At 38.5% G+C, this 16,899-nt stretch overlaps 1 protein-coding gene across 1 annotated transcript in view; it reads right to left on the bottom strand.

Annotated features, from left to right (window-relative positions):
• The window catches only part of PREX2 (phosphatidylinositol-3,4,5-trisphosphate dependent Rac exchange factor 2), a 288,786-nt gene that overhangs the window by 140,915 nt on the left and 130,972 nt on the right, over positions 1 to 16,899 (bottom strand). The window contains exons 15-20 of the mRNA XM_059994740.1: positions 16,563 to 16,635; positions 13,915 to 14,057; positions 13,660 to 13,752; positions 11,822 to 11,970; positions 6,886 to 6,971; positions 1,678 to 1,814 (exon numbers count right to left, since the gene is read on the bottom strand). Of these exons, the coding sequence (XP_059850723.1) occupies positions 1,678 to 1,814; positions 6,886 to 6,971; positions 11,822 to 11,970; positions 13,660 to 13,752; positions 13,915 to 14,057; positions 16,563 to 16,635 (681 nt within the window). The remainder of the gene's footprint in view (positions 1 to 1,677; positions 1,815 to 6,885; positions 6,972 to 11,821; positions 11,971 to 13,659; positions 13,753 to 13,914; positions 14,058 to 16,562; positions 16,636 to 16,899) is intronic.

The following is a 16,899-nucleotide window of genomic DNA, read 5'->3' as shown; positions in this document are numbered from 1 at the left end:
TCTTGTATTAATTTCACAATTGCGTTTGATTATTATATTGCTATCCATCATTAAAATGCTAGTTAACATTTAATCATTCAAGTACACCTTGGTGACCTGTTGTGGCCTCCAAGTAACCACTTCCCCAGAGTCCACACCTTTGTGTAGCTCCTTCTTACACTCATCCTGGGCTTGGTCACGGATCTGACTCTTCAAAGGGAGAGCAGTAGCAAGCATGATGTAAAGAGTTGACTGCTTGTAATATTCCCTCTTGAAACCCAGATACCGTGCAGAAAGGAGAATTCTGCTAAGGAATGGAAAGGAAGGCCAGGTGGAGGGGCTCTGGAGTGAGAGGACATCAGGAGGGGAACCCCAGCACTAGTCAGTTCCCAGCAGAACAAAGCCACATCAGGACGAAGCCCTCACAGGAACCAACACCCAGTCAACCCGGAGAACCAAGAGAAACAATTAATCACTGTTGTTCTAAGTCACTACGTTTCGGGACAGTCTGTTTTGTGGCAATGGATACCCAATAGAGCATGTTATTCACTTAGTGAATTTTTCTGTCCGTTTATTGCTTTTCTTAATTATTTCACTGATCAACACCTCTCCAACAAGGAAGACAGGGGAAATGAAAAGAAATGAAACTCAAATCAATTTGGCTACCTTTTAAAATTTTGAGAGAAGGGGGAAAATTTGATCATTTAAGTAGTATCTTTTTAAAACTTCATTTACTAATACAGTTCAATAAATATTTATTTATTAAACTACTGTCAACCCAAATAACCTACGCTTCTACGTGTGAATTCCAATCTGCTGTGCTCTTTTGACCTTACTAGTAAGCAAAATTGATCAGCTATTTTCTTGTGGGCTCAGTATTTTGCAGGATGTCAGTCCTGGCCTAGGAGAAAAGAGCCACTCATCTTTCTGTTTTGGACACAAAGTCATATACTCAAATCTAGAAAAGAGTCCCTCACCGAGCATGACAGAAAAAAACAGAAAGCCTGTCCTTTAAAATTCCTTTTGCACTCAGTTAATTAATTTGAGAGAATTTTCTCTTATAATCCAACACTCCCTTGTATCTCATGAGATAATAAGCTTTACTTATCAATTAGGATTCTAATTTTATTTTTGTACAGCACTTAAACTTTGGATCAGAGGACAGTGCTTAAGATTTTAAGTAACGGCAAACACATATTGGTATTTTCTTTTAAAAGCGAAATTCAGCTACCTAAATAAAAATATATCCAACAGTCTATCACAGACCCTATAAAACCCCCAATTTTTTCTTTTTCACAGAAGTTTTATAATAAACAGTGTAAGCAGTAATAATTCATATATAGAGATGGAGGGACAGCTGACCATTATAGATTCGAAGGCAATCACAAGAGTCAAGACCTTTGGATTTCAATTTGAGAAACAGTTAGCTATTTGAAAACTCATCACAATGAAAATGAAACTAGCCCAGAGCACTTTTTAAACTGGTGATGATACTGTAGCAGCAAAATGTGGCCATTCAAGCAGAATCGATTATAACTAATTATGCAGATAAAACAAGCATTATGCGATTGAAGGTTCTGCACTTAAACGTGAACTTGGCAGTGGAAACCACAGACAGCCCTGGCACTATCCCATGCTGTCCCCGGGGCCTTCTGTGCAAGTGTGTGATCACAGCTACACCAGCCAAGGGTAGTTTACCTTCGTTGGTCTCCTGTACTTCCTGCAGGCCGTGACATGGGCAATAACACTGGCGTGTGTCTCTTTGCTGACATTGATTCCATTTACTTTGATGATACACTGTCCAGGGTGAAGACCAGCGGCTGCGGCCACAGTTCCTTTAAATACAAATGAGAAAACTGCCAAAAACTAATTTAGGAATATGATTCATTTTTATTCCGTATACCGTAAGGAAAGCAATTTTAAAATATGATAAACATCTAGCTAGCATGTTCTTGATGAATCTGGCTCTGACGGCAATGCCCTCTCAAAAATTCCCTGCTTGGGCTTCCCTGGTGGCGCAGTGGTTGAGAGTCCGCCTGCCGATGCAGGGGACACGGGGTCGTGCCCCGGTCCGGGAAGATCCCACGTGCCGCGGAGCGGCTGAGCCCGTGAGCCATGGCCTCTGAGCCTGCGCGTCCGGAGCCTGTGCTCCGCAACGGGAGAGGCCACAACAGTGAGAAGCCCGCGTACCGCAAAAAAAATTCCCTGCTTTTTAACTGGCCATTCAAACTGTGTTGAACAAATATCTTCCCAGCCCCTGAAGAAGTAGTTTGAAGAGATACTGTGGAGAAACCTTCATAACGCTAATCAGTTATCTTCCCTTTCAAATGTGTAATCGATCTAATTTTCTAAACATGCATATATAATGGCACAATGAGAAAGCCAGAAATTCAGGCCTGTTTACACTTCCTTTAGTCTACAAAATCTCTAAATATTTAAACAGTATTCACTTTCATATTTTAAAATGCCAACAATTAAAAGAAATTCTTAAGGAAAAAAATCAAGTCAATTAGCAAATAGGAGTGGACTGGATTTGCTAAGAGAAACAAGACTTCAGGATATGTACAAAGGGTCAGGAACCAGACAATTTGTGGAGAATAAAATTAATCAGAAAACATCAACTGTCCACCATTTATTTGCAGAGATATAGTGGCATATCCTAACAGGTGAGCTAAGATTTTCAGAACCTTCCAATCATTACTATTTGATATTCTGAGCAAATCAACATTTACAAAGCACCACTGCTAAATACAATGTACATAATTAACATCAATGATTATAAAACTCATCATAAGTATGTTAGAAGAGCTTTCCTTTGTAAGCAATTTCTCCCATGAAGGAATTATTAAACATCTTAAAGAACAGAATTTATATTCAAGAAGACAGTATACATTTCTTCTCACTAAAATTCACTCCCAGAAATATTAAGTGGTTTTCCTGGATTGAGCTGAGTCTTGAGGGAGGGAGGGAGAATCGCAGCAGAAAGAACAGCCTAGAATCTAAAAAAAAGGGTACAAATGAACTTATCTACAGAACAGAAACAGAGTGACAGATGTAGAAAACAAACTTATGGTTACCAGGCGGTGGTGGCAAGGAAGGATACCCTGGGAGACTGGGAATGACATATACATACTACAATATATGAACTAGATAGCTAATAAGGACAGGGGACTCTATAGCCCAGGGAACTGTACTCAAGTCTTCTGTAATGGCCTATATGGGAAAAGAATCTAAAAAACAGTGGATGTATGTATATATATAAGTGATTCACTGTGCTGTACACCTGAAGCTAACACAACACTGTAAATCAACTCTACTCCAATAAAAGTTTTTTAAAAAGAAGAAGAAGAAGAAAAAGAGCCTGAAAAAAGGCACTGAGTCAAGAATAACCTGGACATCTGGGACCATAGGAGCAGTCAGTGTGAGCTTAGAATGCAAGTGGGTGAGAGAGACCGGAGAGCAAAGCAGAGGCAGGTTGTGAAGTCTCTGTGCGCTTTGCGTGAAGTCCTGAGCGTGAACCTTACTATACATGCAAGAGGAAAAACATTTAAGAATTTTAAGCAGGGAAGTGACATGATCGCTCCCAACCCCCGCCTACGCAGAGGATGGATCATCGGAGTTTAAGTCAAAAATCAAAATCACAGCAAGCATCCAGTGCAAATTCCCAGGATGGAATTAACGTAGCTTGAATTATAAAGGGGAGAACGAGATCAAGTTTCTGATGTTTGATGATGGTGTTGACGGCAAGGCTCTAGTCCGCACTCAGGATCACTCCTGTGCCTTCGGACTCAGTGGCTGAGTAGACGGAGAGAGAGAATACAGAAGGTAAAGCAGCTTCAGAGAATAGATAAAAAGTTCAGCTGGGGATAATACTGGGTTTCTTAAGGTGCCAAAGGTGCGTTTAGGTGGAGATGTTTAATAAACAATTAGATCTAGGCTACAGAACTCAAGAGATCTGGGCGGGAGAAAGAGATTTAGAAATCCCCAGCGAAGAGGGTCAATATGATTGTTTACGGAGAACAAGAAGGCAAAGAAGAGAAGAGAGTGCCAACAGTTCAGGGGTCAATAGATGAAGAGCTGGCAGAGGAGGGGTAGGAGAAAAATCTGAAAAGTACCGTCTCAGAAATCAAGATAATGAACGTTTTAGGCCAACGGGAGCAGTCAGTTTAAACAAATGCAACAGAATATTCAATTAAGACAAGAACTCTCAATGTCCATTGTATTTTCCAGTTAAGTCCATGATTACTCTTATAAGACATGGGTTACTCTTGGAGACATGGGTAGGAGGTGGGAGGAGATGTCTATAGCCCTGGGCTAAAACTCAAATAGGAAGTGAGGAAGGGCCAGCCAAAATAAAGACCAGCATTTCAGGAAGTTTGGCAGGACAAAAGTAAGTTCTGAGAGCATTACTCTAGAGCGAAGGGTCTCAATCTTTGACATGCATACAGATCATCTGAGGATCTTGTTAAAATACAGATTCTGATTCAGTAAGTCTTAGATGGGGCCTGAGATTCTGCATTTCTAACCAGCTCCCAGGTGATGCCAACGTTGTAGGTCTGTGGACCACACTCTGTGTAGCAAGGATCTAGAGAGGAAAATAAGGGAAGAGGGCAGGTTTTGTATTTGCTGTTCAGTTTAAGACAGTTTTGTTTCTTTGTTTATTTCAATGAGAAACAACTGAGCATGTTTATAGCCCCTACTATAGTAATCCAGTGAAGAGAAACATTGAAAATTCTGGAATCGGAATATCTGACAGTGTAATACCCCAGAGGAGGTATCTGAAGGGGTGGGCTCTAGAATATCTGTAGGGATATTAACCTTGAACTCCAGAGGGGAAAATGGAAGACCTCTTCCTCTAGACTAGGAGAAAAATTGGTGATGGTAAAACAGCCAACAACGTGTGCAAAAAAAAGGAGTGGGACTTGGAGGCCTTCATACCTGGGAGCCTGAGTATGTCTGTGAGGTGAAAAAGGAAGTCATCAGGGGGACAGGAGGCAATAATGAATAGAAAAAGAGACAGCTGATCAGACACATAAAAAGACTGCTGAGTAGTGACAGGGCTCAGTAAAAGACAAGACAGTGAATTGGGATGATACTAATTCCATATCCATGATAGATTTTTTCCTAGCTGCTCAGGAGAAAAAGCAATGAATGTAGTTAGGTTTATCCAAAGCTGAAATAAGGTGGCCTGGATGCACCTGAGGGATAAGCACAAGAGGACCCTGGATGCACCTGAGAGACAGGGATGAGAGGACCCTAACAATGCTGAGAAGAAGAGTGATGGAAGTGCTCCACCACGGGGATAAAGCTGGCTAAGGAAGGAAGTGGCACTTGGAGGGATATAATTAACCGGGAGAAAAGGAGAAGGATTCCGAGACTGGAGGTCCCAACGGAATTCTGTTTACCATTTTTTATTGAAGAAGCAACCAAATTTTAAAGCAACCAGATAAGAGACCCCAAAAAAGAGACTGTAGTCAGAAAACGGCATATTAGAATTGTAGATTCCACAGGTGAAAGTCCCATTATTGATATGCTCTAGTGTGTGACCATGGGAAAGGGCTGAAGAAGAAAAATGGGAAAGAAGTTTCTTTTTCTTGTGGCAAAATTACAGTGCAAAAGGAAACCACAGACTGATACCATATTTAATATACACTCGAAAGGAAAAGCACATGAGTCTTTCTTTTACTCTTCAGAAGCAAAAAGCATAGTAACCAGAATTGGCCCTACCCTATGATTAAGTTCCCAAAATACAACCCTGCTCTTTAAAAGATACTGTAATAGGGAAACAGGCACAGTTTGATTCACTTAGGTTTTCGGTTATTTCATAGTATCAATAATGTGACTGGCTCCTTTTTGGTTTAGTGAAAATGAAGGAGATGTTTGATGTATCAAATATCCCATTTCGGTATGCAATGAATCCCATTTCAGTTTTATAATTTTAATGAGTTACTGGACACATTTTAAATGTCTATTAATCTATGTGTTTTAAAATTCTGAGCAAAAAGACAAGTTTTGAAATAAGATTAATTTTTATCATACATACACTAATGAAAGCAATTTCATAACCTAATAGGGGTCTAGGTAGTATATTCTTGATAAATGTGATTTGGATAGCAATGTCCTCTCAAATTTTTCCAGTCTAATATTGGAGTGATCATGTTAAGATGCTCTGCAGTGCACATATCTTAGTAACGAAAAGCATGTACGTCTCTTGTTAAGATAAACACATGGCTTCGCATGCTTAGTGATCCTTCTTGCTACAGCAGCAATTTATTTACTACGGTCAGCAATGTGGGATCTAACAGTTATTCCCTTAAATCACATTAGTGTTAGCATAAAATTTAAAAGTACATATGTTAACAAGAGATATCAAAGGCTGATTTGCCTATCAAACAAAAAGAGAATAAAATATAAACCTAAGTTTTGGGTCACATAAATTATTTAATTTAAAATGCATTCTATGCTTTATAAAATGCATGGCTTATGAGAATAAAGTAATAAAGTAATCATATAGCAACAGACATTATATAAAGGAAACAGATCATTCTTAAGCCCAAACACTCACATCTTTGAATCGCTGACAAAAATATAATAATTTGCCGTCAGAGAAAAATACAAAACCTTAAAGTCATTATATCCTTTGATTAAACTAAAGCATGCAGAAAAGGGAGATTGGGAAGCATCATTCTCTTATGAATTTTTAACAATGATAAATATGTCTTACAATTTGAAGAGCTTTTTTGAAAATATTGCTTTAGAAATATACTATCATTGAGCTAATACAGTAGAAATACCAGTGAGAAAATTCACAGCAACATGACTATGCACTTTTAAACATACTGTTGCTCAGCAGGGAGTATCCAAACCTGCTGGCAAGCTGGTTACCACACGGGGTGGATTTCTCACCTCTTCCCACCGCATGCACCACCGAAGGGCCGTATCCTCGGATCTGGAAGCCAAGTCCCTCCGCTGAATCTGGGATTTTCACTGTCCTAAAGCCAATCAAAAATAAGGTGAGATGATTTTAAAACACCACAGTTGGTTGAAACAATAGTTGTCCACACCTTTATTCAGTCCTTCAGTAAATGCATATCATAGTCTCCCGTGTGAAAGACACTGGGCTGGACAAGCATGGCGGGTGCCCTTCCAGGCGCCCAGAGCAGGCACGTCACCCTGGGTTCCTCCACGGAACACAGTCGTTGTGTAGGATATCCTGAACAAAGGCTCTGGGGTCAGACAAACCTCGCTTTGAATCTTGATTCAGTCACTTCATAGTTGGATAACTTGGAAGAACTCCTTAACTGAGCCAGTTTCCACGGAAAGATGATGATGTTAACATTACTTTGCAGGGTGTCAGTGGAGACGAAAAGAGAAAGCTCTGGTAAACTGCCCCGCTGTGAACTATGTAAATACTTAGTAAAATGGACGCTTCTCTCCTTAGTTTACTCTGACAAAGAAGGCATCAGTGCGCTGCGAAACCTCATCGTTAAAATTAATATAAAAGAAACACAGGGTTCACACGTTTCTACCTGTTGGGAGCTTCAGCAAAGAGCGACAACAAAGAGCTGGTTTTAAAGAACAGATCTGTCAAACACAATATCAAAAGAATTTAACAAATATGATTAAATTTTGTGTTTATTCAGTGGAATTTTAAAAGGATAACACACCAAAAGGTAAACCAGAATAAGAAAAGCTGTATTTTTTGTTTTCTGGTTTTCTTTGTGGTACGCGGGCCTCTCACTGTTGTGGCCTCTCCTGTTGCGGAGCACAGGCTGCGGATGCGCAGGCCCAGCAGCCACGGCTCACGGGCCGAGCCCCTCCGCGGCATGTGGGATCTTCCCGGACCGGGGCACGAACCCGCGTCCCCTGCATCGGCAGGCGGACTCTCAACCACCGCGCCACCAGGGAAGCCCGAAAAGCTGTATTTTTAATGAATCCACATGGAAAAGAAGATGAAGAGATGGAGACCTTGAGTCAGCCGTCATGGCAAACCAGGGACGGATGTCCCACTGGTAGTAATCAACGAACTACTCCACGGAAGGAAGGCAGAAATCAGAAAGCAACCATGAAAAGCAGAGAACACGAGGCAAGACGGAACATCATAACAATAAAAATGAGTTTAAATAAACTGCCAGAGAGAGCAAAGACAAATGAATACAACCCAGTACATTCTGATGGATGGCCCTTGACACCCCAGAAACAAGTGTTTTCCAAAAGATGATGAATTAATCATGAACTAAAGGTTGGCAGCACTTCAAGGGCACATTAGACAGAATCAGAAGTTAGGTACAACAGCACTTATTTGCAGTCTATGAAAGAGCAACACTGCAACTAGAAAACTTGAGAAAGCCATACATTGCCCTTAAGGCTGAACGCAGGGGCTGGCCCCGCAATTTAAAATATAACCCCGGGGCTTCCCTGGTGGCGCAGTGGTTGAGAGTCCACCTGCCGAGGCAGGGGACACGGGTTCGCGCCCCGGTCCGGGAAGATCCCACGTGCCGCGGAGCGGCTGGGCCTGTGAGCCATGGTTGCTGAGCCTGCACGTCCGGAGCCTGTGCTCTGCAACGGGAGAGGCTACAACAGTGAGAGGCCCACGTACCGCAAAAATAAATAAATTAATAAAATAAAATATAACCCCAGCAGGCATTCAGGCATTCCGTGATAGAAATGCAAACTGTCTGTTCTAGGCAAGCCTGAAAATGTTATTATAAATTAGGTTACACACTATGAAGTGATCTGTATATTGGTGGCACAGAGGTCACGGAACTAATTCATCCTGTATCCTTAATTAAACACTTTGATGGATAAGGCTGTATCTGCTTCCTTTGAACATCACCTTGGCACTACTGTGTGTCAAAGGTACACTGGAAGATGGAAGATAGAACTGACTGAGGAAAAGAAAAGGGAATAAATACATCTTCTGAGCATGAAACCAAAAACAGAGGTAGTTCATGCTTCTCTATGTTACGAATGAGAGTTCACTTTTGCTGAAATAACTTGGAGCTTTCTGGCCATGGTGAATTATTGTTGCTTTTGGACTGCGAAAAATTCATAGTGAACTCTCAAAACTCTTTCTGAGTAAGGTCTTCTATCTTATATTGCTAAGCAAGGCTGATCTTACTCTAATCTTCAAGAAGATGATGATATTTTTTCTTAACAAAATTTATACAGAGCACCGTGAGATGCATTTTGTTCATAATACTGGGCTCTCTTCATAAAACGACCTTTGGAAAACATATTCCCCTGCTGGGACCACTATACGATTAAAAGAAGAATTAAATTTATACAAGAGGAATGCTCATTTCCTGTAGGAAAATAAGTGCACTAAATTATCTGCCACAAAGCCTTCTGAAAAATTCCTTGATGTTATCAAGTGTAAAATACAGCTAGGTTCAAAAGAAAAATTCTGTTGTATTTACCCGTCGTATTTTGCCTTTTTCCCCCCAAACAGGATACTACATAAATTATAAGTAGCTATTATAAGAAAATATGAGAATGATTTATAGGAATCATATGTTAGAATAAGGACATATGAAAGGAAAGGTTGTAATACTTCAGACAAATTAAAAATAAAAGGAAAAAACTGAGTACTCCATCCTCAAAACAGTTTTGAAATAAAATGTAAAATGTGCTCTTGATGTAATAAAGAAGCAGTAAAAAAAAATAAAATGAGAATAGATAAGCGTCACAGATAACATCACTGGAATACATACTGCGTGCGGAACACCTGAATAGGTTTTTTTTTTCTTATTTAATGCTACCTTTCATAATGTACCCAGCACCTCATAGGTGCCCAATACATTTTATTTATTTATTTTTTTAAAACATCTTTATTGGAGTATAATTGCTTTGCAATGGTGTGTTAGTTTCTGCTTTATAACAAAGTGAATCAGCTACACATATACATATATCCCTATATCTCCTCCCTCTTGCATCTCCCTCCCACTCTCCCTATCCCACCCTTCTAGCGGGTCACAAAGCACCGAGCTGATCTCCCTGTGCTGTGTGGCTGCTTCCCACTAGCTCTCTACCTTACGTTTGGTAGTGTATATGTGTCCACGCCACTCTCTCACTTCGTCCCAGCAAACCTAGATTTGTTTAATGTTCTTAGCACCTCTGTGACATAGGCACTCTTATTATCCCCATTTTTTATGGATGAGTTTGTTGAAGCAACACAATTAGTAAGCAAATGGTGAAAGAGAGGCTTGAACCTGGACGGGAGATATCGGGTTTCAGATACTGTGCAGCAAACACAGAGGGAAGAGTCAAAAGACCCAGGTTCCAACCCTGCTCACCTAGCAATTAATTCTAGGACTGAGGATCTGCCCCTTTCTATTCAGTATTGAAGCTGATGACTTCAAAGTCCTCTAAATTGAAATGTCTATGATCAGTGAAAAGTATTTGCCGGGTTAAATCAGGGGGCAAAGGGCTGTGGAGAGGGCCTTTAGCTTACTAATGATTGCTCTGGAATACTACTGCCTTAGTCTTTTCCAATCTGTCCTTTTCCTTTTAAATGCCCTCAAATTGTCCAGAGGTTGGCAACTAGATAAGCCTCATCCTAGATAGGGTTGGAGAAAGGGTGACTAATAGATCATAACTAGGTTTAGAGAGAAGACACTGTCATGGTTATTTGCTGCCCTGTATCTCAAAGCCTTCCTAAATTACTAACTTTAATGAGTCACTCTCACTCCTTCAGACCCCTTGGTAAGCTGTGGGTAGAAGCTAAAGCCTCCACCTTGATGACACTGCAGAATCCAGCCCATTACACTGCACTTTAACTCTTAAGATAAATGATGGACCCAGCTATTGCTGAAAATATATACTAAGGTAGGGAAGAATACTATACCATATATACTTAGAATATTTTTATAAGTAGTTAAACCTTTTTGTTTCTGAAGTGGTAACCTTCATTTACCTTCAAATTAATGAAGTTGCTTATTACTATTAAAATAATATACTTCAATTTTAAAGAGTAATATTGATATAATCATAGTACATTAAGACATTATGCTAAGCACTTTATATATATTCTCTCAGTTAATTAATTAGTTAAACAAATCATGGAAATCTAATACAGGAACATGAGACCACCAATGATTTGCAGACAAAAAGCTAATGTTTTCCAAGTATATCCATAATATCTTGTTAATTTTTTTCAACCCCCCCAGATCATTAATCATGTTCCCATTTTATAAATACTTGATTGTATGTACGTGTGTCAATACTTAGAAAAATCAACTAGCACTGAATTTCAAAAAAATAACAATGGTCATTTATGGATAATATGATTATAAGAAAATGTCTTCCTTTAGAAAAACCTGTACTCGCTAACTTTTCTATAATAAACATAAGGTTTTTTTTCTAATCATAGGTAGATAGACATATTTTTTAAAAATAATGGACATATTACTAAGTACATGAAAGCATGGAAGTGTCTGTCACCCAGGTTTGATCCCATCTCCTATGAGCACTTAATCATAAATGGTATCATAGTCCCTGAAATTCTTAGAGCTGAACATGGCGGAATAAAGTTTTCATTGCCAAGTGTTCTACTAGTTTTCTTCACTCATCATCAAACTCAACCCAACCCAGAGCAGAAAAATTGGGGCATCAAAAGGAAAATATTATTCTGTTGAAACTACCTGATTTAAGTAGCAAGCATTTAACCATCATAAGCAATGTATTTTTTCCCATTATCTACAGACCAGTATCAGTAATGTTGGTGACGTTTAAATGTGCCAAGCAGTGAGATGCTTAATTCCAGATGTTCACTCTTAACTTTTCTATTTTATTCACCTATGTCTAATTTTTTTAAAAACCGCACATAAATTATACAACTTACTCTCTTGGCTTTGTGCTCACAAGAACTCTTAGAGGTTTTCTGCTATGTAAGCATGATTTCAGGAAGCAATCCACTTCATTGAAAGGTCTCATAAAAACCAGGTCACCATTAATAGCAAAAATCTTTTTCCCAACTTCCATGCCAGCCATCTAGGAGAGAAACGGCAAAAAAAAAAAAAAAAAAAAAAAAAAAATCAAATTTTATTTTAATAAGGAACCTATTTTTTCACAGAATTAGAATCTGAAAGGGTCTAGAACTTAGAGATTTTGACATTTTAACACATCTGCAATGTTTTCATACAATGTCACAATACAGAACTGTGGAAGAGATAACACAGTTATTCTCTTTGACCTACTTTTAAATTTGAGCACGCATCTCTACTGAAATTCTCCTCCCTCCCTCCAGGACTTAACAATGTACTTCTCCTGTAACCCTTTTTTCTGTTATATTTTATAGTTCTTATTTCATCCTTTTAACTACAGTCAAACTCCAGGTTAAGTTTTTTGCCTGTGTTTTCTATCTATATCCAAATAACTGAGGGAGTTTCAACCTGTATATAGATATGGGTAACAACCAAATATACATCTCTAGCCTGACATAGCATAGGGGACCACAGGGCAGGAGAGAGAAATGGCCTGGAACCAAGGAAGAGCTCCAACAGGCACAGATCACAAGATGCTGGAAAGATGACAAGGAAGACATTATCTCTCCACGCCAACCAGGCCAATCTTCTTAACCAACCCTACTGCCCATAAACTATATACTGTTTTGGTTACCAGCCAAATGACGAAAACCCGGGAGAGGGCATTTTATTGGTGGCAGAGTCAGATGAAGCTGGGCTCCAAGAACACCCTCTGAAAATGACTGGGGAAAACATTTCCTCATCAAAGAAAATAATACAAACAGTCATTTGTTGGCCAGGCCCACCAACAGAGTATGGGCTGAGCAGAGTTATTTTGTTTGAAATTAATATGCTGTACATAGAGCTTTGTCTTGCACGAGGTTGGTAAAAGACAGAGACCTTGGGCGTCGGCAAATCGGGTAAGTGACAGTTTGCTACTAACTTTAAACAGGCTCAAAGTTAAAAGCCACGCTTCATTCATTTTCTCATTCTTTATTAAAAATTTATATATTGAGACATTTGCTTGAGGATTAAGCATTTTATAAGCCAGGCAGAGGTAGGAATACTTTTAACCTGACATACTTGGGATATAACATTAGAAGGTACGTTCCATGAGGGCAGAGAACTTTGTTTTGTTCACTGCTGTATTACCAGAGCCTAGAACGCTGCTCATCACGTAACAGGCACTAAATAAACATTTCTGAATGAATGAATGATCAGGAGATTCCTCTGTTTAAAAGTCTGGTAAGGTGAGAGTACATTAATCAATTTATCGGCATTAACCCAATAAGAAAATAAACGAAAGCATGTGCTTTACTGGTGGAAGTTGTACTTAAATAAGACAGTCAAAAGTGATAGGAAAATAGAAGATACAGCCCTAGATTTAATGGAAGGATCATGTGACATACACAATACAGTCCCACCCTATGCAGTCTCCACAGGGCTGCAGGCTAGAATCAGACATGGAATAAGCCACCTGGACTCCTAGGAGGTCGACAGTTCAAGCTGTAGATCTCTAAAATACCTCCTCCCACTATCCTTAAGTACCCAGACAACCTCTGTCACGAATCCAACAGTATTTAAAAGAACCTCAGAATAAGATTATTCAGAAACATTATTTTCCATAAAGATACTTAAAGGCTGATTTCACTTTGTTTAAAACTTTTATGTTCGTATGTCACGGACAAAGTTAAATAAAAATGCTAATTTACATTACCTCAGCATTAGACCCCTTTTCTACCAGCTTTATTATTGGAACTTTATTTTTGTCTTCTAACCCAAAACCATAGCTGCCTTCATTGGATTTAATCTGAAATGCAAAATATTAACATTATTAATAAAACAACTATGAAAAAACTTACAAATCAAACAGAATGAAATAATACGGTGCATCACTGTCAAACACGTTTATGTAATCTCCTGTTAATGGCTAATCAAGAAGAAAACCTGCATAGCACAGTAACAAACTTACCAATAATGATTTGGCTATAACATTTTCTACAACTTTTAAGTCATGTTTCATCAGTCGATGTTTCATATTTGATCCTTCCATTTCCTCATCAGCAAAAAAGCGGAAAAGTAAGGGTTCGTCTTTGAATTCACTTTTTTCAAGGACTATGGAAACAGAGAGAGATTCAAACTGTTTCAATTATCCCCAAATTGACCTCCGTTTCCATACTGACAGACCCTTCAGTAAATTAATATCCCGTCCCATTACCTAGAACAAGTTACATTCACAAATATCCCAATAACCCTTTTTTATTTCTTGCTATAATTTCAAGCCAATGTTTCCTTTAGATTACTATTACCTAAATAATTTTGAATTTTTAAAACAAGTAATATATTTTTCATTGTTAACGTTTTTTTCTTAACCAAGTCTGCCACCTTTCCAGATTAAAACCCAACTTTAAGTCAAAGATTATATTGAATCAAAAAATGTATGCAGTTCAAAACACAGAAACCTACAGTGTTTCGAATTTGTAGTAAACATTTTAACTAAAAACACAAAAACATTTCTGTTTTTAATATCCTGCACAATTATGGGAAAATTCAAATGGGTTAACTGTTGCCCTTATGTGTGTGAGCAATTCCCACTGTGGTCGCTTTTATTCCAACCCTTCAAACCAGAAAGATATCTTCTGGGTGAAAAGTGATTTTAGTTCCCACTAATTCCTAGTTCTTTTCTGTAAAAACATTATTCTCAAATAACCTTATTTCTGCAAAGGTCAGTTTCTTCCCTTTTATCTGAACATTAATATTTCCCCCCAAAGTCCCTAAGCTTCCTGGCACGCTCTCATGATATAAGGTATATGTTTTGTTAGCCCGACGTGCATATGACAAGAGTAAACTCTGTTTTAAAAATAAAGCTAAATACTAATAGAAAGAATTTGTACTAGTGAGGACCTGACAACTGTCAAAGTGTCTTAAAAGAGAAATCTTCTCTATTTCTCCTTATCTACCTTTATACCCTAAAGCTTACTTTTTGAGACAGGTTGATTCACTGAGTCAGGGATCTAAGATCTGCAGTCCCAGGGCACAGTAGAATGTTAGGCTTTATCATAAGACAGACCCGGAGCTCAAATTCCAGGTCTGGGACTGATTCTGGGTGAAACACTAGGAAAGTTACTTAAACTCCTTGAACTTCAGTTTCCTCACCTGTAAGATGCAGGCAGTAAAACCTTCTTCATAATGTTGGACAAAACTAAAATGAGGTAATAAGTGTAAATAACTTGGCTTATAGCAGGCAACCAAAAATGACAGCTCTTTGATTTCATTATTTTAACAGAGGTCCAAATCACAATTGTTGACTAGCTGTATGTACGAATTGACCTTTGAATGAAGGACTGGTTGGCAACGTGAGTTAACAAATGAAACTACCAACCACAAATTAAAAGGTAACACAAGTTGTAGGTGACAAGAGAAATGAGGATATAATTGAGATCGAGTTAGGTCTTGCCTACATGACCTAAGCAGTTTCCCAAAACTCACATGGTGTTTCTGCTACTACTGTTTTCCTCCACCAAACAGTCAGTCTAAAGGCAGGGAGAGAGAACATCAGTAAGGCCAGGAATGAGCGGAACTAGCTGTGCTTTACTGACAGAGACTTTCGTAGGGAAAACCTTTACTGTAACTCAATATTTAAAAAAAACTATTTAGATAAAATTGCTGCTTGTTGATACTTTCAAGAGAAAAATAATCAAAACCTTTGAAGGTTGATATTATAGTTTTAATCCCCTATAATGATGTCATTCCTTCCATTCCATTGTTGGCTCTTCAAAGACAGATATTTCCCCTATCACAGCTCATACAGTGGTCCAGAGATACTAGAATGTAATGGAATTCCCAAAGGAATATACGATAACCAAGGATGCTCTCAAAATCGCTGTAAACTTTTGCTGTACTTCTTTTCTTTGGAAAGAGGTAACAACTTTCTGAGTGTAATTGACAAATAGGTACAAGAGCTATCAAATATACACATATGCAAATATTAACAATGAAAAGAGATTGTTTGGGTTTATGGAATCTATAAGATGGTATGAATAGAGAGGGAAAACTAAGTCTCATTATTTTTATAAACTGAAGGGAAATGAAGTCATCAAACAAGAAAGAAATTCAATCTTTAATTAGCAGCCAAAAAGAAACAGATTTTTTTCCAGAGATTTATAATTTTGTTCTCTGAGATAATTTTGAAAGCATTTTTCTAAAAATAACAATAAATGTTCAGATTAAATGCTCTCGTTTAATCATTTTAATATATACTGGCATTCAAAAAAAAAAAAAACATGGCTCTGACCTAAAATAGTTTCAAAGAGATATATCAGCTTTTTTTTTTTTTTTTTTTAGAAACTTCTAGTTCAAGCTGTTGGTTTTTTGGGATCAGTCTAGAAAAACAGAAGAGAAGTAATGGCAACTGGTAGATAAGAGTCATTAGACACAGCAAAGGCACCAAAGTGACACTGAATGCAGACGTGGTGACCCAACAGGGACACACGGCAAGACCCAGACAGTCTTGCTGGTTTGTCTCCAGATGACTTCCCTGGAACACTGAGACACTCCCAGTGTCCTAACAAAACAAAACAGTGAAATACATCTGTAAGCTTCCACAATAACGATCCCTACCATGGTGCATAAATCCATTGTCACAGAGTCCAACGCCAAATATCATTGCCTCTTCTCTGGTGCGGCAATCCCCCTGTTAACCACAAAAGCCCTGTACAAGTTAATAGGCAACTGAAGATTTTGCTGCATCTTAACCGCGTTTGACATTTCAGCACTGGACTGACAAAGCCATTCATACATTAGGACAGACGCTGCTTTCATAAGGCCACGATCCATCTAAGGGTTATAAAACATTCACTTGATTATGAAAATCTCTTCTTCTGACATTACATAAAAAATAAAGATTTCATACTTCTTGAGAAAAATCATGTCTTATTTAAAAGGAAAAATACATAGG

This window comes from Delphinus delphis, chromosome 17, assembly GCF_949987515.2.
Source record: "Delphinus delphis chromosome 17, mDelDel1.2, whole genome shotgun sequence".
Taxonomy (NCBI): Eukaryota; Metazoa; Chordata; class Mammalia; order Artiodactyla; family Delphinidae; genus Delphinus; species Delphinus delphis.
The sequence above is the reverse complement of the archived record's forward strand: the minus strand, read 5'-3'. Positions and strand labels throughout refer to the sequence as shown.